Source organism: Pezoporus occidentalis, unplaced genomic scaffold, assembly GCF_034315485.1.
Source record: "Pezoporus occidentalis ecotype Australia unplaced genomic scaffold, CSIRO_AGI_Poc_V1 ctg8, whole genome shotgun sequence".
Taxonomy (NCBI): domain Eukaryota; kingdom Metazoa; phylum Chordata; class Aves; order Psittaciformes; family Psittacidae; genus Pezoporus; species Pezoporus occidentalis.
The window spans coordinates 1,524,898-1,548,377 of NW_026916158.1; the positions used below are offsets into that span (position 1 = coordinate 1,524,898).

Genomic DNA, 23,480 nt, shown 5'->3' on the forward strand with positions numbered 1-23,480 from the left:
CCAGCCCCCTGGCCCCGGGGGGCTGCGGAAGAGGGCTGCGTGAGGGCAGCCCAGTTCTGACCAAGTTCAGATGCACCCTGTTTCCCAGCCGCTAGCAGGAGCAGGCGGTGGAGCAAGGACCTCCCATTGCTTCACCATAGCTCCCCCAGGGCAGAGGATAATTCAAGACAGCAGTGACCAGTCAAAAGTTGGAGAATAAATTTTTGTGTGCGTGTCTTCCCAAAACAGCTTAGCGGGGGAGAGGGAGGTTGAGGACGGGGAAGGAAGGAGGGGGGGATCCGAGCTTTTGTCTGGCTTTCAAGGCGGGCTGGAGCAGGTATCCTCCGGGCCAGGAACGAGTCAGGCAGAGGGCAGGATCCCCGAGGGTTCTCGACCGGGGTGGGAAGCGCAGCTCCGCTCAGTTCACCCAGGCTACCGCTGCTCGGGTGCTCAGCAGGGCACCCTGGGGGGCGGTCCCCACTCCGCACACACCAGCACAGTGACACAGAGACAGGTTTTGCAGCGGTAATGAGCCGTTCCTCTAGGTAACATTGGCTTGGAGGCAAAGAATAATTAAAACAAAAAAAAAATCAGCCTATTTGTTAGGGCGTCCTGTTTATTTTAGGAAAAGATTTCCTCGTAGCCCGTCGTGTTTCAGCCTGGCTATGGGATTGACTGCTGCTGTGGAAGAAGAAGAAAACGAAGCTGATGAGCTGATGCAGGGATTTCCAAGAGCGGGAGCTGGCGGCCGAAGCAGCGGGGTCTCGTCTCCCAGCCCAGGCGAGCTAGCGCGGTCCTCGCCTCGGAGCAGGGCAGCTCCCAGTGCAGAAGTTGAGAACAAATTTAGCCTCACGGGAAAGCTGCAGAGATTTCTCTGATCTCTTGTCATCATTAGGAGCACCTTAATCTGTTGTGGCCTTTTATTTATTTATTTATGTTATAGAATTGGTTTTGCTGGGAGTTTTGTAGTCCTCCCTCCTTTTCCTCTCCTAGTGTAATCTTGAAAAAACTCTAAATCATCTACGAGAAAACGGAGTTAATGTGTTAAAAATCTGGAGCCTTTAACTAAAAGCTTTAATTGCTATTCTGCCCCCATTATAACCATGCGAACGATGTGCTCTTTGGGGATCTCAGAAATGTTGCGTACCCCTTAAGCAGGCGCTCCCCTTGTTTGTTTACTCTAACTTACTTTCATTTGTATCCCAGGAATATTCTTTAACCAGGCGACACACAAAAAGACAAAAGGTGTAAATAAACAAACATATGGCCCAGAGGTTTTAGAGAATCTGGAGCAGCTTAGCAAGTCATGTGGGCGATACTGGGAATCCAACATCTCTCCTTCCCCCCACTCCCGCGTAACCTCCGCTTCCCTGTGCAATCCTTCTACCTTCTCACGAGAAGTCACTCTCATCTAGAGGCCGGCTTTTGGGGGACCAGCCGGTTTTTCCTTCGGACTGGAAAAAGACAGGGAAGGGATCAGGAGGGATGAGCGCACGCCTGTGTGTCTCTGCTTGCAACTAGAAAAACCCTGTTGAAGTAACAAATGTGCATGGGGATGTGTGCACACACGCACACCTCCCCCGGACGCGGTGGCTCCTTGTTTTAGAGGGTCGGGTCCCGGAGCGGGCAGGTGCTGGCCGGGCCATGCCGGCCCTGTGAGCGGGCAGGCTGCCGGAGTACAGGGGAGGGCCAAGAGATCTGACAGCATAGAGACACTTGATAACAGCCCTATTTCTCATTTCCCTCCCCAATTGCAATCCATTTTAGGGTTCTTGTTCCAAGGATCCTACACTGGAACGGAGCCCTGCTCAGGCTGGGGAGGTGCGGTGCGTCTAATCTCATGCCGCACCTCTTTCCCGTCCACTTCTCCCTGTAAGGCGTCGGAAACGGGTCTGGGTTACTGATTCATATTTCTAATCTTCCCTTCCTAAACATACAATGTTCTTTTGTTAAATGAATGGTCTTTAATTAATGCACTTGCACAATGCAGGGGCTTGCATGGGGATCGATGATAGGAAGCAACAGGGGATGGTTCCCTCCAAAATGGTTTGTCAGCATTGAGAAAGAAAAGGCAATGTCTATAAAAGGACCACTAATAATGCCCACACGTCTCTCACCATGTTGTCTGAGGGGACATTCCTTCCCTTGTTGACAGTCAAGTGTAATAAGTACATGTCTTCACTCAATCATTATAGACCATAGAATTGTATTCCTTAATTAGCATGTACTGTTAGCCCTCCTTTCCTTTACGGGCGGGTTTGGTTGTTTTTTTTTTTTTTTTTTTTGTTTTTTTTTTTTGTTTTTTTTTTTTTCACAAACCAGCAAAAATATTTTCTTTCGGCTCTTTTTCTTGAATTCTTTTCTTTCTTTAATTATTTTATTTCTTTCTCTCTCTCTTTCTGTAGTCAAATGTATTCTTTATTGACAGTATCCCTACTAGCCAAAGCCAACTTTTTGTCATCTCCCTGTGTTAGTCAACTTCTTTCAAGTTTTCCTTTCTTAAAAGGAGTCAAGGCAGCGCGCATGCGCATGGCGCCCGCTGGGGCTGGGGCTGCGGTTTGCCCAAGACTGCTTCATCCTTCTAAATTGCAAAGCTGAGGTTTAAAAGCAGAAGCGAAGAAAACAGTGAGCATGTTCGGGAGCTGCGAGACCCTGTAATGTATTAAAATCGGTTAAGTGAGTATGCAAGGCAAAGAAGACTTACATGCAGATTACTTTAGCTGACGAATGATTTTTCTCCCTTAAAAATAAATAAAATGTTCTACATCTTCTTAGGAATCTTATAAAAAGTGTCACCGTGACAGGGACTCATTCTGGGGGGGGGGGGGGGAATTCTTCAAACGAACAGTTTCATCCCTCATCCGCCCTGCCAAAACAATAACCCCTTGGGGGCGGGGGGAGCAGAGCCCTTCGGGGCTGCTCCGTCAGGAAATCTCCAATATCCAGAGTATTAGTGACCCCGGAGCCCCAGACTGGGGGTGCAGGAATCAGGGTACCGCTGCAGAGGTAACCGGGGGGAGGGGGGGCCGGTGTGTGGTGGTGAAAGGGCAACAGCAGGACAGGGTCTGTCTCGGATGTCACCGGGCTCGGTTTTCTCACTCTGCATCTTGGTCGGTATTTAGAAACTCCGATCTGAAAAATATAGTCTCAGAAATGAAGCCAAAGATGTGGTTTGTTTCCTTTTGTTCTTTTAATGTGAATGCCAACCTAAAACGATTAACATTAAAAGAGGTTAAAGACCAACAAAACCACTCATTAGTACCTGATTGTACAACACATTAATAGTACACTGGTTTGGGGAAATATTTTTTCACCTAATATAAAAACCAACAGAAAGACAAGGTTGATCAGGTAGTGTTTTAGGAATGGCTCGGTATTATCAATACAAACACATACCTAAAAGTGCACATTTGTAAAAATAACCATAGAATTGAAACGTTTATAAATATTTATTGTAAAAAAAATCCAAATATTAAAAATAAATAGCATGTTCAAACACACAACAGAACATTCCTTCATCACCAAACATGTGATGAAGGAAAATATGGAATATAAGAAGTCTGGAAAGAGATGCAGCATTATCAACGTTGCAAATGTTTTGTGGGGTCTTTTTGCTAGCTACAATTTCAGAGGTTTCTCCCCTGTACAGTTCACAAAGAATATGGTAGATTTTCCATAAATATGACAAGATCCGGAATTAATAATAATAATAACAAGAATAATACCCACTATACTGCAGTTTGACTCTGTCCTTACTCAGGAAAAGTCCCATTAAGTTAATGGGGTGGCTTACAATGGCAGGATTGGGCTCAGAACATTCTGTAGCAACTAAAACAGAAGTACACTGATGAGTTACAACTTCAAGGAATCCATGTTACGAACAGAGCATTGCATGATTTCCAAAGAGAAACTACTAAATAAACCTTGATCGGGGAGTAATTTCAGTACACACCATGATCTTTATAAAATGAAGATACAAAAGGGATGCAGCTTGACTATTTTTACATTTACGGACAATAAAACATGTGAGCATATGGAAGCCATCTCTTTGAATGCGTTAACAACTTCAATACATTGCAGTATATACATGCTTAATAGGTATTCGGACTGTTAAAATGATCAAAGTCTTTACTCTTGTGTCTACGCTCTTGCTTTCACTCTACTGGAAAGAAAACGTTTGTTGGTCACATACTGGTGTTGATGAAACCAAACATTTCTGCCTTCTCCCAAGAATCACATTCTGTGCAGCATATGTGTAGGAATAATTTATTAGATGGAAAAGTTCAGAGGATAAAATGTAAAAAAATTGACATCATTTCAACTTTCGAACAGTAAGGTCATACAGACATCTATGGACATCTGTATAGAGGGAGAGTTTCACACAGCCACAGCCACATATATCCAGATGTATGTCTATACACAGGATTCGATAGTTTGGTATTTTCTGCACCCTCTGGGCCCCTAAAGTTATCTTTAAAAGTTTGATTTTATCTCTTTAGAAACGGTTTAAAGCTAACGGGCAGGGTGAGTTTGACAGAGAGGAGAACAAATCGCTGACAAAGAACCTTTTACGTTTCATCAGCGTCGTTAGGACTACGAGCAGGAATTTCTCAGATAATAACTCCCACTTCAAAGATTTCTCAGCTCAATAGAAATTGGACCATCCTTTTTATTCAACCACAAGGGCTGGCACTAAAGACGACTCAACTGTTTGAATTTTCTTTCATCGTGTTTATTTTTCCCCTATTCACTAGGGTACTTGGATAAAATAAACAACAAGACAATTACTGGAACATGGACTTCTAACTTTCCCGGGCCCATGGCCCAGCGCCCGTGGCCCCGGCCTTGCGGGTGTCAAGTTCCCCCGCACCGCGGTGCCTTCATCGGCCGCCGCGCATCTCCGGCCGGGCCGGGCTGGGTCGAAGGGATGGGAAGGGAGCATAAGGGGAGCACGGTAGCTTCCCGACGCCCTCTTTTCCAGGTCGTGGAGGGCTTCCAGCAGCTCACCTACTTCCTGAGGCCGAGGCAGCCCGAGGAAGGGTCCTTCAGCCCCCATCCTATCTTCCCCTGAGTTAGGGTGGAATTGGAAAAGGGGGCACTTCTTGGTCTTTGTGGCAGGGTTTTGCTGCGGAAAGCTGGCCAGAAATGCCGGAGAGAGTGGACGGGAGCTCACCCCAACCCTGTCTGGCAGCCCCTTCCTTGCTCTGGAGGAAAGGAGCGCGGGGCTGTCGCGCCGGAGCGGAGCTCGCTTAGAGGGGCGGGCGAAGCTCAGCAAACCTCGGCTCCGCCGGAGTGCATTAGGTGGAGGAAGTATATCTCTAGCGGGGAGCAGATTGAGTGTATTAAGCTAGCATGAAACCAAAGGTCAGTGCAAATGTATCTTAATAGACTGTCTCAAATGGAGTGTGCCTCCTTTGAAGGCCGCTTGCTATTGCTCTCCTCATTACCATAGCGATCCTAACGTGGCATGCTGATGCACCATAAAACTCACACTTTCAACCCCAAAATCAGTCCCTTTGAACAACCCGAGCTTGATTAGACCTTTCTCCTTTTCTTTTCCCCCTTAAAAACCATTTCCTTGCCTTTAGAAACTCGCCCTCAAATCCCAAATGCATTCTCTGATCCCGGCAGAAAGCAGAAACAAAAGTGAGCTGAGGCGACGGTTCAAGCGAGCCTTTTCTTCCTGACAGTCTTATCCATTTTTATTATGGTCTGGAACAAGTGCCCTGTTCGCGTGGGTTTTGTTTACCGGAAATTAAATGAAAATGATTTAGTTCGCGTCAAACAAAAATATATACTTGTATGCACAAGAAAAAGGGCCTGTTAGACGTAAATATTATGTCCTTAATGAAAAGACGGACGGGCTCCAGACTTCGCCTTTCACTATTTAAGTATGACTTGCCTATTGCCATAGAAATCCTAACTTACCATGAAGATTCACCGTTGTGAAGAAATACTTCTTTGTGCGAGCTTGCTTTGATGTCTAAGGCATAAGATTCAGGCTTTCAGCTGCGTCTGTCTAGATTACCTTGAGAGCAACGGGGTAGACATCTGTAACAAGCAAATGAAAAATTAAAGGTGATTAGCCTGCACTTCCAAGTACTTCTGTAAATAGAGAAATAAAGAAATAAACAGATCTCAGGACACGCTGGAAGCGTCTTCCGTGCCCGCAGCTGCATTCTGTACCCCTCGATTTCCACCACGGAAGTTTCAGGGGTTGCAGATGGGCACAATTCTCCCCTGGTTTAGGTTCCTCTCTCGCACATTTCTCTCGCCTAGGTAATTCCCTATGTGCATTCCCAGCAGCGACACGTTCTTGCCGAGGGGTTCAGATACAAAAGTTGCCGAGTTTGGGCGAGCGCAGAAGTGAACCCCGACATGGTGCCATGGAAAGAAAATAAAGCTGCATCAGGGGAGGAAGCGCTGGGCAGGAGTGTTTTTAGCCACTGACCAGCTGTTTATTTTCCCCTACCTTTTATATTTATAGATACATACATACTCGTGTGCGTATGCATGTATATACATTGTATACACGCAATAGCCCCAGTCACCTGGGCACAGAGGTGATGTATCAGGCCCGAGGAGATGCGGTCACAGCCGCCTTCTGTCTGCTCTCAGCAAGCCACGGAAACACCTTCCAGCAGCACATGCTATTTATTTGCCTATACTATCTGGTATTCTTAAACATCATTAAAGTAATTAAACCGGCACCATTCGGCAGTTTCAAGCTACCCCAATAGAGGAGTTTTTTTTGTTGGGTTGTTTTTTTGTTTTGGTTTGCTAGGGACTTTTTCCCCCTTCCTTCTTTCTCTGAACCACGGGAGTGAACCCTCTGGGTTTATGTCGGGTCTAGTTTGAAGCTCCGGGGCAGGACGAAGATGGTAAAGCGACTTTGCCGGACCGGTACAAGCATTTGTCATCGGGACCATTCTCAGGGCAGACGCCGTGCAGCAGCCGCTCCGGGTCCCCGCGCTGCCGGGGGGCTGCCCAGCCCCGGCCGTGACGTCACAGAGTGGGCTCTACCCCCTCTCGGCCCCCCGGGAGCTCCAGCGCCCACTGTTCGACAGGAGCCGCTCTCTGGGTGGGGACGGGCATGTTTGGATATTAGAAGCCATTATCAGTGGGAGCTAAAATGGACAGTCAATCATCGCCCCCCCCCCCCCCCCGGGCCTTTCTTTATTAGCAGGAACTGGAGGGGGGGGTGGAGGGAATATGTATATGTATTTATATACAGCAAGAGAGGAATGCAAGGAGATTCTTTACAGAAACGTCCATCGAACGGATTAATGAATCAAAGAATTTAATGGATCCATTTTATACAATTCGGTAACAAATAATAGTTTATATATTCTTTTTTTCTTTAAAATCCACAATCTCACAGAAAATCGTGGGCGAACAGAACACCGCAGCGCACGGCACTGTTGACAGGAGAAAATTTGTACAGCCAAAATCTGTATGGAGCCTCTTTGGTCCTTTGGGGGGGAAAATGAGGGGAAGGAGAGAAGAAAGGAGGGGGGAAGGAGAGGGGGATGGGAAGGAGAAAGGATGGGAAGGGAAAAGGAAAAGATAAAGGAAAAAGGAAAGAAAGAGGAAAAGAAAAGGGAAAGTAAAAGGGAAGTGAAAAGGGTAATGGAAATTGAAAGGAAAGAGGAAAAGAAAAGGAAAAGGGAAAGGCAAAGGGAAAATAAAAGGAAAGGAAAAGAAAAAGGAAAAGGGAAAGGGGGAGAAAATGCAAATCAGTGGACTCGTGAACAGACTGGAGCAAGACAGTGAGAGAGGGGGTATGTGTGTGGCACGAAGGGAGGAGGCGGCAGCACCCCGGCCGAGGCGGGAGCAGCCCTCCCGTGAGCGGGGAGCCAGGAGCCCCGGCCGGGGCCCGCCGCCGGCCCACCCGCGGTTTCCGCAGCGCGCCGCCTCTCCCTCTGCCAAACGCCTCTCGGCCTCTCCTGCTCGGCCTCCCTGTGCCCCGGAGCAGCGCTCCCTGTCACCGGGCGGCGCTCCCTAGCAGCGCGGCCGAGGCTGGCCGGGGAGGCGCGACGGCGGGAGGACGGCGGGGGGCGCGGGGGGGCCGCGGAGCCCCGCTCCCTGACACACATACCATTCACTCAGGTTGGCGGCGGGCTGCGCGGGCGCGGAGGGCTCGGCGTGGGAACAGGAGGCGGGGGGCTCCCGGCCGGAGTCCGAGGAGGGGGACACCAAGGAGGGCGTGGAGGACTCGTAGCCGGAGCTGGGAGGAGGGGATTTGCAGTGCACTTTCATGTGTTTTCTCAGGGAGCTGGGGTGGGTGTAGGACTTGTCGCAGCCTCTCACTTTGCAGTTGTAGGGCTTGTCGCTGGTGTGGACGTGAGAGTGCTTCTTCCTGTCGCTGCTGTTGGCGAAGCGTCTGTCACAGCCCTCGAATTCACATTTGAACGGCTTCTCCCCTGCAGGAGGCAATGGGAGAGCACAGCCGTTAGCGACGGCGGCCTCAGGGCAAGGAGCAGCGCAAACCATCACCCCCCCCACCCCGAGCTCGCAGACTCCCTGGGCCCCTCTCTGGGGCCCTGGAACTGCTTCTCTACCCAGAGCAGCTCCCCTCCGGCCTCTGCCTGCCGCCGAGCCACCAGCCCTGCCCTTCCCCGTCCTCCCCGCCGAACTCCCCTGGAGCCGCCGCTCTGTGACCACCCTGCTCCACACCGGGAGCGCCTGGCCAGGGCAGCTTTTCCTCCCTTTTTGACCCCCATCTTCAATGTGGGGGTTTCTGAAGGAGACAAAGCCCCAAGATAAGGAAAACATAGAGGCCAAGTACTCTTTCTGAGCACACAACGTCCTTCAGGAAGAGCGGTCAGTGATTTATCCCTGGGAAGGATTTTACGTTAAATTTATTTCTCACACTCCACCATGTCTACGTGGAAATATTATTCATAACCTGGCTAGGTAACATCTCATTCACTCCATTTTTGCACTGATTACAGTCCCGTGGAAGATCCGCATCCCCCCCCCCCCCTTCTTTCCCAGTTCCTCGGCTTGCTGATACCGTGTGCCAAGGCAAAAATAACATTTCAAAAATACATTGGTTATGGGGGGCAAAACGACAGAGATTCAGCAGGAGGATGAGTAGGACGGTGCACGGCACTGTCGTGAGTGTAGGATTCCCTTTCCATTTGAACCTATTCAGTCATGGAAGGAAATAAAATCGGTATTAAATTTGTCTGGTAATATGATACGTAACGTTAAGCATAATAGAAATACAATCGTGTTGCTGGACTCGTGTGAAAATTTAACCTCGGATCTTGTGGACCAGGCATGATACACGATATAGAGGAGGTTTTCAAGGAAACACGCTACAGATAGCTTCAGGAAGAAATGCTTACTACTTAATTGTAGCTGATAATAACAGACTGCCAAACCCTGCTTGCCCAGGAATACCAACGTCCTGCACCAACCGAGTATGAAAATACCCCCCCCCCCCCCATCCGCCAAAAGTCAAAAAGTATCAGGGCATCACAAAAATATGCGCCCGAACCTCAAAGATGAAATGCAAACAAAGCCACTGAGTTCACCATCATGGCGTATGTGATCGAAAAGACTTTCAATATTTGTAAAAGCTTTCAGGTTTTGTATTTTTCTAATTTGTTGTGGTTCCCCCCCCGGTTAGTCACGATTAAATTTAGGAGGGCTTCAACCCGTCTCATGCTCGGCTGAGAGCAGAGGCACATTAAAGGAGGCATTCCAAATATTTCACATGAATGCACTTTAGGCAAGGTGGGTGGGAAAAAACTCGTGGCTCCGCGTTTAAAGTGTGTCCTTTCCGCACTGTAAGAATCAATGAGGAGCTCTCACGTCCTGCACCGCTAACATTTGCACAGAGGATGGGTAAATACCTGACGTTAAAGGGAAGGGGAGAAGAGGTTAAATATAAGGTCTTAGAAAACGGTGCGCATCCTGTAACCAAATACAGTCGACATACAGGGGTGCATCTGCATAGACACACGCACTCATATAATCTAATTACAGTTTCACGTAAGGAAACAATTTGACCTTCAACATCTAAGTTGAGACAACAAATCAAGGATATTAGTGTAGTACAAGCAAGCAGTAAGTTAGGAGACCCAAGGGAAAGCCATCCTCATAAGCACTCTGCTTGCGCAAAGTGAGTTACATTCAGGTAAAAGCGGGCTGCGGCGCGCTCCGCTTTCCCGAGAGCTGAAAAATGTTCTACTTCGCTTAACCCCCTGAAAGAGCCACAGAAAGGTCCCTCTGTATAGTCAGGTTTCAAGAGGGAAGAGGGCAGCATTTTCTCAGCTGCCCGGCTTGCCTTCTCTGAACGCCTCAATAAAGAGGAGCGATCCGAGCCATTTGCAAGTATTCCTTTTTTTCGAGAGCAGGTTTTCTTACGTGGAAATCCCTACCCGGCAGGGAGAGGACATTTTACAGGTCCCGACTGCCGCAGTCCGGGCACGGAGGTACAGCCACGCAGGAAGTTCTCGGGGCGATGGAGAAGCGCAGGACCTTAACCGCCATTTTCCCCCCACACTTGTAGCTTGGCAAAAGTGTTCAGTGAAATTCAGCTTGGAAACTGTGGCATAATCCCCCGTCTCCGAGAGTGGATTAAGGTATTTACCAACTTCTCGGGAGGGGGAGGATGGGGGGGGAGATGGGGGGGGAAGCTGTGGTGGCGGTCCCCCTGCTACGGGTGAGGAGCTGGGGCCGCCCGGGAGGCCGAGAGGCTCCGTCCCACGCCTCGCCCTATTGTTCCCTCTGGGAAGGCGGCGAAGTGCTCCTTGTCCGTCCTGCTCATCCAGCTCCTGTCGCCTTAACGGCCTTAGCCTCCAACCTGGAAAATTCGCACGTCGCCAGAAATCCCTCTGCCTGCTCCCCAGCCTCGGAGAAATCAGAAGTCATTAATATTTGAGGAGGCAATAATTTTCCTGTTGAATCTAGAACTGTCTTCATGAATAATTCGTAGCGAGTTCTATTAGGGTTTCAGAAACATTGCGTTTTTGACAACTTCTGGGTGTTTAATAGAAACGTTGGAACCATAAAGGCCCTGCAGGAGTTTTCACAATACAGTAATTAATCACCGGGAAAGTTAAAGCGAAAAGTACAGACGCGCGGAATGATGTCTAATGAACGCAAAACCTCCGATCTCGGGTCTTCCCTGAACCTGCCTCTCCGATGTAGGTCAGTTTTCCCAAGAATTTAACCATTTTCTGCTTCAGAGACTTCAAACAGTAAGGCCGTTAAAGAGCAGTAAAAGTTTGTTTACTTAAGAAAAACACTGTCATTAAGGGATGAGCTCTCCCGGTTAATGGCTGTACCTGTGCTGATACAAGGAGCTGGCTCGGATACAACTTACGTGACCCGGGGATATCCCTTTCTCCTGGATAAAGGGGGGCGAGAAGGCAGCAGAGGGACACAACTTTGCAATCGCCCCTCTCTTCCCCCCCCCCCCCGCACACATATGAGCTATTCATAGAGCGATGGAAAAATAACTAGGTGACGAGTGACGGTCGCTGCAAGATCTCCGGGCTATGTTTAGAAGGTAGCGATACAAAATTATTATACGTTCTGCGTTTTATACCACGTCGAGTTATATCATAAAAATGCAGCTCCTGGAAGGTCAAACCCTGCACTGAGCATGGGGGAAGGGGAGTTTTATGAACTGGAAGGAGAAAAAAATCGTTTGGCTGTAAGCAGATCTTACAATAGGATTATGTAGTTTCCCTCGCAGTGCATACGGCTGTACAGAAGAGTGTGGGAGGTGGAAAACCCTACACTAGAACAGATTATATTTTCCAAAAAGGGCTTATTGCTTATCTTCTTCAGAGGAAAAAAAAAACAAACCACACAACAAAAACAAGAAGGCGGAAAAATATATAAAAAGGAGCCAGCGCTACAGACTACAAACACCGGCTGCTAAACTAATTAATACAACTTCACAAGCTGCTCCTGGAAGTGTGAAAACTTTCTATGTGCAATTTCATTAATTATAAATGCTTTCCTGGCCGGGAGAGTTCAAACGTAGTTTTGCAAGACCATCCATCGAGTTACTTTATTTTCTGTTAACTAGAACTAACAGATGTTTCTGACACATGTCCCAATTTCACTTAACAGATCTGCAAATGACATTTCAAAATGTACAGGCCTAAACAATACTGTGTTTTCTTCTCCCTCTTTTTTTCTTTCTTTCTTTTCCCTCCCTAGAATCAGAACTTGCAGCTCCCCATATTTGCAAATGCAGAGAGTAGTTGGAAGGCAATGCCCATTAAAAATGTCAGTGTTATTCAGATCAAACATTTGAAACTCCCTCTGCCCAAAACAAAACTGTTGAACGAAAAGGTCGCAGCTGTGTTATTCTCACAATGTTCGAGCAGCAGCATCTCAGCGACATCAGTCAAAACTGACTAGGCAAGTTGTAACTTCTATTGTTCACTTTTAATTTGTGAGCTTGCACAATGATTTCATTTTTTCTTCCCAACTACTTTAAATTGCCAAAAAAAAAAACCTCGCCTGTGTGAATAAGCAGAAATAGTAGCTATATCACTCGATATTTACACAGATCCATCCGCATAAACATACAGCAACCTCTCCGCACAACCAGAAAAAAACATGGACGAGAATTCTGAGATTTGTTCTTGCTCTTTCTTTCCCCCCACTTTTCTTTCCCTTCTCCAAACGTCAAAGAAGCGAACAAATCTGAGAATTTATTTTCCAGAAGTACTTGGCTTGCAGTCAACAACAACGCAAAGGATACATTGAAAAAAAAAAAAAACCAACCCAAACCAAACCAAACAAAATAAAGCAAAACAGTATGCTGAATAACAGAGAGAGAGAGAGTAAAGAGAGCTTTACATACTGACCTGTATGAGTTCTTTTGTGTATTTTGAGATTCTCTGATCTGGCAAACACTTTACCACAGCCTGGGAAAGGGCAGGGGAAAGGTTTTTCACCTGTGTGGACTCTGATGTGATTTACAAGTTTATATTTGGCCTTGAAAGGTTTCCCTTCTCTTGGACACTCTTCCCAGAAACATATGTGATTGGACTGCTCGGGTCCTCCAACGTGCTCCACCGTGACATGAGTCACCAGCTCGTGCATTGTGCTGAAAGTTTTCGAGCATAATTTTTTGGGAGTCTGGTCCAACTCAATCCACTTACAGATGAGTTCCTGTTTGATGGGCTGCCTCATGTAACGAAAGAAGGCACCCGGGCCGTGGTGTGTAGCCAGGTTCACGTTCAGGTTCATGCCACCGTAGCTATGAAGAGAAGAAGCAGCAAAAGGCTCTGTCCTGGAAGCTGGTACTTGAGTGAAATGTTCAGACCTGGCGTACATTTCTCCAGGTAACCCCAGTCTTATCTGTCCGTTTAGATGGCCACCTGGAGCTGCATGGGGAGGCTGCTCATGGAGTCCAGTGAATAGAGAGGGATTCCCAGCTTCTGAGTGGTGGTGGTGGTGGTGACCATGGTGTCCGGGGTAGCTACCTGTTGTTGAGACAAACAGTCCGTGGTGAGAACTTGCAGCGGGGTGCTGCTCAGTCAGCCCTGGCATGAGTGGGGCCGGCAGGTCCCTGTGGATGAAGAAGTCCCTACCTGCTGCCAGAGCCTGGGCTGGGTGAGAGACGGGGTAAGGGGTTGCTGGTGACTGCGCCGGGCCAAACGCTGCCGTTTGACTAGAGACCACCTCGGCTTGGCCTGCCATATGATGATGATGATGATGATGATGGTGGTGGTGGTGGTGGTGGAGCTGGTGGTGGGGATGAGGGGCAGGGCTGAGCTTAAGGGCCGCGGGGTGATGCTGAGGAGGAGGATGAGGAGGAGGATGGTGCCCCATGTGTTCTGGCCGGAGCGGGTGCGGCCCGAGGCGGGACTCGGCGGCGTGCTCCCCCGGCTGCGTGGGTGCCGTGGTGTGGGGGTGCCCGGCGAAGCCCTGGAAGCCTGTCATGCTCTGAGGGGGGTGGTGATGGTGGTGCTGGCGAGGAGACCCCGCCAAGTCTACTAATCTCAGCGCCGTGTTCCGCCTGGAGAGAGCAGTAGGGTTCATCACTGGGATCCCCCGAGCATCCACGCTCATTAGTTTCTAACGCTAAAAAGTCACCTGACAGCGGGAGTAGAGCAACACGGAGAAGGGGGGAAAACGATTGTTTTGGTTTTTTTTCTTTCTCCCTTAGAAAAGTTTCGCAGTCCCGCAGCTCCAGCGGCGGGGCGCACAGTCGGCGCTGCCAGCGGGTGGGCTCGATGGGGACGGCGGGGACTCGCTTTTGGCGGTGGCTTGCCGGGGAGGTCCCGCCGAGCGGCCCGTCCTCCCGCGGGGTCGGGGGGGAGCCCCTCGCTGCGCGGCCGCGGGACGGGACGGGACGAGACGGGACGGGACGGGAGGCCGGCGGCCACGCACCGCCTCCGGGTCGCGGCGCCGGCCCCGCCGGCCAAACAATTGCCAAGAGTTCCCATTGGCTGCCGCCAGGGTGACGTCACCGATGACAGGTCCTGCCTCTGACTGAAAGGGTTATCGCTCGGTGCGGCACGGGGGGTGGCTTTGGGAGGGGCAGGGACTGCGCATGCGCTGCCTCCGGTCGTCCCCTTCCCCCGGTCCTCCGCTTCCCCCGGTGTGCGTTCCCTTCAACCCCCGCCCTGCGCGGCCTTTGCGCCCGGTCCGAGGCCCGGCGGCGGGAGGCCCTAACTGGGGTCTTGCAGCGCTGCTCCCTGTAGCCGGGCCATTGCCGAGCTTCCGCCGCCAGACTGGACAGACAAAGGCAAAGCGGGCAGGGATGACTAGAGGGGCAGAGCTCCGGCCTCCCACCCTGGCCTTTGTCTGTTCCCGCTGCTCTGCCCCGATTCGGGGGCAGCCCGTGGGGTCTCCCCCGGCAGAACCCACGCATGTCTGCCGGTACTCGCAGCCCGGCCGGAGCAATGGGAAGCGAAGCGGCCCCGTGCCACCGTGACGCGGGCCCAGGCCCGGCGGCGGGTCCCCGACACTTGTTGACAGGGCTGGGAGCCGATCTTTCCCCGCAAAAGCAGAGCTGGAGCCGCTCCACCAGCTTATTTGCGACGCATCTGCGTTTGGCCTTGTGCTCGGGCCTCCGTAGCGGTGCCTGAGCCCTGAAAAAGGGTTCCTGGAAGACTTTCTGTCCCCTCTCCTACTCTGACAAGTTTTAGCAGTTATCTGCTTACTGGCCGCAGTAGTGATGCAAGAAATCGTGGTGCACAGGCTGAATCTAAGAGCTTAATCTGGAAGAAGGAATCTCTCTCCCTTTCCCTCTCTCTTGGACACACTTACAGAGTAGTTCCATATAAAATCCCCATCCTTGGCTTGAAGGAAAAGCACTGCAAACATTCATAACCGACTCACTTCTTATGCTTCTCACCTGAAGGAAACAACATGGGCTGCAGGGTTTACTTTGCTAGTGGTGTAAGTGTAGGTTGGGGTTTCAGCTTTATACACTGAGGCCTCATAAGTTTACAAAAGCTTAGGGCTTCAGCACGGAAGTACGCATCTGCACAAGTCTTTCAGAAGGGAATTGTGAATTTAAAGAAAGTAAATGAAACATAGGAAAAGATTCTTCTGCTTCAAGAAAGAAAAACACAGCTGTAAAGATCTGCCCACCACAGAACAACACAGATCTACAGAACTTGGATCCTGACATGAGAACGACTTCATCAGTAAACGCACAGTCTTATGAAATAAACCAACAATTAATTCTCTGTTCATCGTGTCAAACTCTCATCTGTTAATTTGCCAGTGGATACTTTCCCACATGCACTCCAGGTAAAACTCCCAGCACGGAATTTTGCATCTCCATGAAAATCTAATAATACCAGCAATTGATAAGCTTTATGTTCAGTAGTAAGCCAAGAAACTGCCCAGCAACGTCAACCCAGCCATTCTCATAGCAGAAGCCACCAGCCAATGATTGGAAACCATAAGATTAAAGTGTAGGACATCCATAACCACAGAGGGGAAGTTTCTGTCACAGCTTTGCATACTCTGGGCTGGCTACAGTCACATAATTTGACTGCTTGGCTTTCACCATATTTCCCCTGTAACACAAGGCTGATACTTAGGCAACTAGCTATCGATACATCCTTGTGTACATCCTTCTGAGTGGAGATGATGAAAAGCGACAAATGATGAAATTAGTTCTCCATCCTTACATAACATGTTTACACAGGCATTTTAAACCACACACCATCCTCACAATATCTCAACCCTCAAGTCTACTTGCTCTACGAAATGGATTTGACAGTCCTATTCATGACCATCTCAACAGGAGTGCACAGAAGAGACAAACGTTAGGAAGTACGAATCTGTTACTTACAAATGTACTGAGAGTGTGAATTCCAAATAAAGCTGCTTTGCTCATACCTCCTTAAAACACTGCATCTCTACATACTTGTTATCCATCAATTCTGACATTTCTCAGTCAAGGGAGAAAACACCTGGAACAGTTTATCAATTAAAAAAAATGTCATAACCGGATTGCCCTAAGCTCATTTTAAATACTGTGATGGTTTCTCGTCAGACACTCATGGTTCTTAGCTCGCCCCTCAGGGCTCTCTCTCGTTCCTTTTCCCAGGCAATGCAGGCGAACCTGGCCCTCGGTGTCCCTCACTGTTAGGTGAAGTTGGTGTGAGCCTTGGTTGCGGGCGGGGGGAGCGGGGAGGGCTGGGGCCACCACATGACTGTGGGAGGCGGAGAAATGGGGAAGAGGAGGAGAGTGGAGCCAGACCCGTGCACCTCTCAGAGCGTCTGGAAAACTTAAATACATATTGGCGCAGCCCTCCGGCAGCTGGAGCTTGTACGGCTGCCACCCGAGGGGTGACCGAGGTCTCCCACTTCTTGACAGCTGCCTGAGCCATGTTTGACCAGATGAGTCGGGTTCTAGCCAGACTCTCAAATCAACATCAGCTTGTGCAGGGACAGGGGTTGGTTTGGTTTTTTGTTTTTGTGTGTGTGTGTGTGGTTTTTTTTTTGTTGTTGTTGTTGGTATTATTATTATTACCACTACTATTACTACCCTTCCAACCCATCTGACTATGGTGAGGGCAACCCCTTCTAGACTACCCTTGGGACTCATGGGCTGGATGAATCCTAAGCCTTTCTGGGGAGAAAACAAGGTTTCTCATACAGCAGAACAGAAACATCATTAACTGAAGCTGAAATTCGGACGTCAGGGCAGGTCCAAAGGACAGTATTTTTCTAAGATTTAAAGGGTAGATATCTTATCTTAAGCGAAGTGAAGTTTAGAGGGACCACAGTGCTCTTCTGAGTGACAAATCAACACGAACAGGTGAGCAGTTTGATCCTGAGCCCGAATTTTCCAGTGCCTGTGTTTGTGCGACCCCGACGGCAGCCCACAGCCCCAAAGCCTGCCCGTGCTGGAGGGCTGCTCTGCAGGGATGACATGTTGCAAAGACGGGTCACAAGCACCTTTCTTCCTCTCTGCCCCCGTCAGACCCGGCTCCCTCGAGGAGGAGGCGAGTTGGCCGCGGCAGCGTCGGGAGAAGGCGGGAGCCCCGCACAGAGGGGCTGTGACCCAGGACGGGGGCTGAGCTGCCTTCCTGCTTACTGCGCCGCCGTGCGGAACCCAGAGCTTCTCCTGCCCACCCCTTGGGCGAGGGGCCGAGCTGGGCAGCCCCAAAGCTCCAGCCGCTGCCTGCATCCCTGCCTGAGCCGGGCTGCCAAGGCCTACGGACTGAAAACCGAGCCACACAGCCTTTGGGATTGCGGGCAGCCCCGGTTGCCTGACGGTTTTACAGACCCACCACACTTTGCATTGGTTTTTTTTCTTTCTTTCTTTTTTTTTTTTCTTTTTTAGGAATCTATCTACGCAGCAAAGCTTACAGAAGTAAGGGCTTGCTATGAAGGTATGATGAAAAACCCCAGAAAACAAAGTGCTGTGCTCGTTGAGTTGGGAGCAAATCCTGCTTACTGAGAGTCGTGCTCAGCACAAGGAATAGCTCCTGTCCAGGGAAGCATCAGAGTGAGCAAAACCTGACCTACACCCACTCCAATGCCCTTCTGCTCCTGCCTCTGTGGAAATTTCCCTTCCCAGTGAGCCAGCTAGAAACTTCCCAAAGGTGCCCGAGGGCTGGGATAGGAGGCCTGAACCCTCCAGACAGCATGTTCCAGGAGTTACCTTTAAACTTCAACTCCCGGATGAGAGGAGGGCAACGGCTTAATCTGGAAATCCTAATATTTACTGTGAGAAAGGGGGAAAAAACGAGGAATAAAAACAGAGGATGCCGACAAGTCACCCTGTGTCATTCCCTATCCCCCAAACTGGCACTGGGCAGAAGGGGTGAGGGAGGCAGCGAGTGACACAGTGACAGGCACAGGACCCGAGCCTGAATCACTGCCTGCCTCAGCACTGCTGGTTAGTAACAGGGTGTTCAAGAAAACTTTCGGTGACCCCAGCACCTCTTTGGAGATGGGACCTAGTGGCTCTGGAGCACACTCTGCTTTTGTTTCTGCTCCCTTGCCCCATTCCCACTTACATTTCAGGGTTCCCGGATAATGGAAACTCAGCTACCAGACGAGCAATGGCTTGTTACTGGGTTTGCCTCTCGCTTTTTGTGACCTAGAGCTACCCTAGGACAGGCAAATAATACACTTATTTTAAATAGAATATTTCATTCAGTACCTCAAGATTATGGTATTCCTGTCAGATAAACTGTCAGTCACTAACTACTTAGATACCACATTGTGGAAGCCTGGTATCCCTGGTAAAGATGATACATATCATGTAAACCCCATCAACAAGATCAAAGTCTTCTTCTTTAATAGGATCCAATACATGACAAACCTCATTCCAATCAAATCGTCCGTAAATGAATTCAAGATGAATATGTCATAGAATAATGTGACAGTGCAATCACATGGGGTCAGGGGTTGTTGTTTCAATGAGAGAGTCGTCAAATATTAATTCTAGAACCTCCAAATGAATAGACATTGAGCAGGATTACACCGATGCTGGTGAGGAGTTGTGTCTCTGATTTGTGTGTATGCAAGTATGTTAAACACTAAGCTGAAAAAAAAAAGAGGTTTCCTTGAACTTTAAAAAAAGACATATTTTAACTTACTTGACTTTTCCAGGATGTTTCTGTAAAGTCGTTTTCTTTTCCTCATTACAAGAGGAGTCTTGTGCCTCGTTTCCTGACTTTGTTCCTGTTTGGGAAGAGAGGTGGAAAGTTATAAGCAAAGCCATTTGTGTGCGATATGAGTAAAGCACTACATGGCTCGGGTATTATGGATTCAAAAAGAAAAAAAAAAAAAAAACAACAAAACCAACCCCCAAAACCAAAGTACAGGAGATAAGCAGCGAGGGTGGTGGGGGAAGAAACTGGAGGCTGTTTCCCTAGCAGAGCAGCACATGTTTTATGGAGTCATGAAGTTTCCATGGCTGATTTAGGAAAAAAATATGAAAGGACATCTTTTCAGTTCTCCTTTGATCTGACATTCACCTTCCGGCAGGCTATTGTAAGGCAGGTTTTTACTAACTCGACTATATTGTTTACAGATCCTTTCCTCCCGAAATTAAATTTCGGACTCTCTGCGAGCCTCCAACGCAAGTTGTTGTCTCAGCTAGGATTAGTATAGCACCACCCTGGCACTTCACTCTGCCTATAATTTTCAGCTTGCTCTTTGCACTCTGCAAGGCAGAGCACTGCCACTACTACAGACAGAACTTTGCACAGCTTGCTTTGAGCGGCAGCAAAAACCCTAAGAGCTGGGGTTTAATGCAGTGTTCGGTCCTGAATTTTCGCAGGTATCTTTGATTTTTATTTTTTTTTTTAAATTTATTCTAATCTGGAAAAATCAGAATCTGGAATCAGTTACTTAGAGGGAGATTATTATTATTATTGCTCTTGCTACTGTCATTATAGGGAATCCAGTGCTGCTAAATAAATATCTATACTAATACAAATACTTGATGCTAATGATTCTGAAACTTCACCAGCGTATCACAGTCATACTCTATCACAAATTATTTGTCATCCTCAGTATTTTCATCATGGTGTTGAAAATTACTGCCGAAATAAAAACAACTAGAGGAACCCCTTGGGAATTATGTTTTCTAGTCAACTTCCATTCATCCTCACACTTCTATCAGGTCAGAGCAGCGAACACTGCCCTGCTTGCAAGAGGTTTGGAGGAACTGTGTTTTACTGGTTAGGATAGAAAGCTGGAGGAGTGCTCAGTTCCCAAGCTTTAGCCAAAACTTGTTGAAACTGGACGACAATTAAAAAAAAAAAAATTGCTGTATTAAATATTTCAAATGGTTACCAGATGACAAAAAAAAAAAAGAAGGCAAAACAGTTGTGGATTTCAGCATAAATATTGGCTAAAACTCGTGCATGCCTTTCTCATCTGCTCAGTGCCACTGGCTGAGCAGGAGGGTGTGGATGCTTCACTGCCTAGGTTGGGCCGAGCCCCGAGCCTCCGGTGCAGGGTATCAGTGTCGTCCCCCCCGGTTTCTCTCGGGGGCTGGGGGTGAGAGGGGCTGCAGCCTGCGCAGGCAGAACTTGGCTCCTCTTCCCCAGATGCTGGCTTCTGTATCCAGCCAGGGCTGCGCCGGCGGAGTGGGGCTGAAGCAGCCGCAGCCTCCACGGGACCCCGGCGGCCCCGGGAGGGTTCGGCGGCGTTCCCCCCAGAAGCGTGCGCCAGGCTGAGGCAGCAGGAATGGCATGTGCCCCGCCGGCACATGCTCATCCCGCGGCCGCGCAGGGCGGAAGGAGCTCTCGCCGGAAAGGTCTCTATGCAGAAGTAAAGTTTCTCGGCGCCGGTGGAACAAGCCCGGAAACCAGCCCAGACAACGGTCTCACCGTCCGGCCGGGCTCCCCAGGGCTGAGGGGTCGCGCGTGACAGAGGACCAACCGGGCTGGGTCAGGGGGATCTCGTTCCCCGGTCCCCCTCCGCCAGGGCGCTGTGCCGGTGCCCGGGTCTGGCGGACTGAGCCGGGCTCGGGTCAGAGGTCACCCTCGAGGACATCATCCTCGATAGGGATTTGGGACCCTCTCCCTTTCCCAGACGGCGCCGGGCGCAGGGCAGTCCCTCGGGGCCGGGACCGGAGTCTCAGCCCCTCCGCGGGCTCTGCGAGAAGTTGGAGGCGGCACCCACCTCCTTTGGCAGCTACCCCGGACCTGCCCGCGGGGGGGTGGGTGGGGGATGGAGGGGGCCGGCCGCCTCCTGGGCTCCGTCCTTCCTGCACCCGCCTATAAAGAAGGGCGAGGGAGTGCATAGCTGGAGCGTTGACTCCCCCTGGACCCCCCCATGGCACTGGGTGCGGCGGTGGGAGAGGCGCTGGGCGGGAAGCTCGTCCCCCGGGACGCCTCCCCATGGGGCATGCCACTGTCAACGCTCTTCGTCCTCTGCCCGCCGCCCAGGGCCCTCGGCCCCGACAGGGCTGCCGCAGGACCCAGCCCTACCGGCCGCCTGCCCGGCCCCGCTGAGCGCTGCCGCTCTCGGAGCTGGGAGCACCTCCGCCCCGCTCCGTGGACCCCTGCTATCCCTCGCTGCGCGGACCAGCAAGCCGGAATTCCCCTCGGACTCGGGGGGGGGGGGGGGGGGGGGGGGGGGGCGTGCACGGGGCCCGGCGGCGGGTGTCAGACACCCCTCGACGGCTCCCGGGCACTTCTTCCTCAACCCGGCACCACCCGCCTTGGTACCGCCGGGAACCGGTCCCACGTGGGCGATGGACGGCAGAGGCACTGCCCTCCCGCTCCGCTGGGCGCCAGCCCTTTTCCCCCAGGGCGGCCAAACCTCCTCCCGCCGAGGCCCCCCGAGGGCAGGGAGCCCTGGTCCAGACCTTGGGCAGGTGGTGGCGGCTAGCCAGCTGCCCGGGCTGCCCAGGCAGACCCTGCTCCCAGACACTTACCCCTGCGACCTGTTGAAGGCTTCCCCTCTTTTCTGAACTAGCAAAAATAAAGGGAGGCGGGGGGAGGAAATAAAGAATGAAAGAAGAAAACAATAACACCTCCCCCCCCCCTCAAGAACCCACCAACTCTTTGGCTTTTCCATCGAGGCGGTCATCCTTCATTTCTTCTTTTCTTGCTTTCTGGAAGCAGTTAGGGAATGTATGATGAAGCAGAAATGAGCCGTCAGGATGATATTTTAATGGCTTATATGTCACGTTGGTGCATGTGGCTTTGAACTGGAGCAGCTTTCGTTTCCTGCAGAGAGCGCGCCGCAAATCCCACTTGATAACTTCTACAACCCACAACATTTTTTTTTTTTTTTTTACATTCACTCTTACACTGTATATTTAGATACGCTTCCTAAAAATACCTTCTCGTATATTTTGCACCGACCTGGAATAATCACTGGGTTCCCTTGCGCTGGGAGGCAGCCTAGCCCTGGACTACCTAACTTTTTAGACCTCCTAATACCATAGCCCTGATGAACTTCACAATAACGCTCACAATTATGTCCTTCTCTTAATTTTAGCAGCAAATACAGAAAATCATCTAACACCTGCCTAAAGACCATGTCCACAGCCAGGCGCGCTACTGGCGCGAGTATACCTGTTGCTATAAGCTACTGCAATCCATTCGAATGGATTTGGCAGAATAAATACAAATGTAAGGATTCAGCCCTACATTATTCTAAAAAAAATCCCAAGCCCAAATAAACCTGTAAAGCCTCCCAAGAGCCAAGGGAAGTTACATAATACATCTGCTTTGAAAGCGAGGTCCATACACCGAGCACAGGCAAACTGCATTTGTAGATAAACCGCAGCGAGACATTCCTTCAAGGCGCATCAAAGTTTATTTGCTATTGTTTGTTTGTTCTCTGGGATTTTTATCCCTCTCGAAATGAGGCAGGTTTCACCCGAGTAGGATTCGCCCCGCAGCGCTGCCGGTTTCATCCCCAGTACCTGCGCTGCGGATCCTTACCGGCGCCTTTCGTTAGGGAGGATGAGTTTAAAGTTTCTTTGTTTGGCACTAGGAATTGGAGGGGCTCAGACCGAGCTGCGAAGGAGGCAACTGAAGGGCTGAACAAAGGCGAAATGGATGGAGTCCGACTTTTAGCAAGCCTTTGGTGTTTTCGTTACTAGAAAATAATTAGAGCTAATGAATATGTAGGCGACTAAGTAAATAAATAATTTACCAGTTTCATACATGTGCACACACACATGGTTACAGACGTAAGTGTATATGCACATATGCACACAAAGACGTCTGCATTTTGAAGTTTCACGAGATCCTGTCTTTTCCTTTTTTCTTTTTTTTTCCTTTTCTTTTTTAGTGCCGGAGCATCGTTTAAAATATTGTACAAATGTTGCTTAGCTTAATTGATTAAGCCACAAAGGATTCCTGCTTTTAAATACCATACTCATACCTTTCAACAATCATTTTAATATATAGTCAATGGGTCTTTGTAGCGAGAACAAAAAAGAACTATCCGCAGTTTTTCAATAGACTTTGAGCTGGGGAAAGACAGGTTAATCGAGGGTTGCATCTAGAAAACAACCAAGTGTTGTATGTTTGCACTGAATCCAAATGTCTGCATTTTTCTAACTAAAT

General features: G+C 49.6%; 1 protein-coding gene across 6 annotated transcripts; it reads right to left on the reverse strand.

Annotated features, from left to right (window-relative positions):
• Positions 1–3,023: 3,023 nt before the first annotated feature.
• ZIC4 (Zic family member 4) lies at positions 3,024–22,137 on the reverse strand. Of its 6 annotated transcripts, none has more exons than XR_009961752.1 (4): positions 12,822–14,542; positions 8,078–8,402; positions 5,908–6,030; positions 3,024–3,186 (listed from the first exon to the last, which is right to left on the reverse strand). XR_009961752.1 is itself a non-coding variant. In XM_062603498.1 (4 exons), the coding sequence occupies exons 1-4, from the start codon at positions 21,992–21,994 to the stop codon at positions 7,981–7,983; spliced, it is 1,167 nt and encodes a 388-aa protein (XP_062459482.1). In that variant the 5' UTR covers positions 21,995–22,137; the 3' UTR covers positions 7,255–7,980. The 6 variants fall into 6 exon arrangements, 4 of the variants coding, with proteins under 4 accessions (XP_062459480.1, XP_062459482.1, XP_062459479.1 ...); XR_009961753.1 differs by lacking the exon at positions 3,024–3,186 and adding an exon at positions 4,947–5,705; XM_062603498.1 differs by lacking the exons at positions 3,024–3,186; positions 5,908–6,030 and adding exons at positions 19,038–19,122; positions 21,956–22,137 and having other exon boundaries at positions 7,255–8,402; positions 12,822–13,442.
• Between the last annotated feature and the right edge of the window lie 1,343 nt (positions 22,138–23,480).

Excerpts from the sequence above, each read along its gene's own strand:
- ZIC4 (XM_062603495.1), bottom strand. The coding sequence starts at position 14,031 with ATGAGCGTGGATGCTCGGGGGATCCCAGTGATGAACCCTACTGCTCTC. Across the intron at positions 8,403-12,821 it reads ACACAAAAGAACTCATACAG|GGGAGAAGCCGTTCAAATGT; the intron begins GTCAGTATGTAA and ends TGCCTCCTGCAG.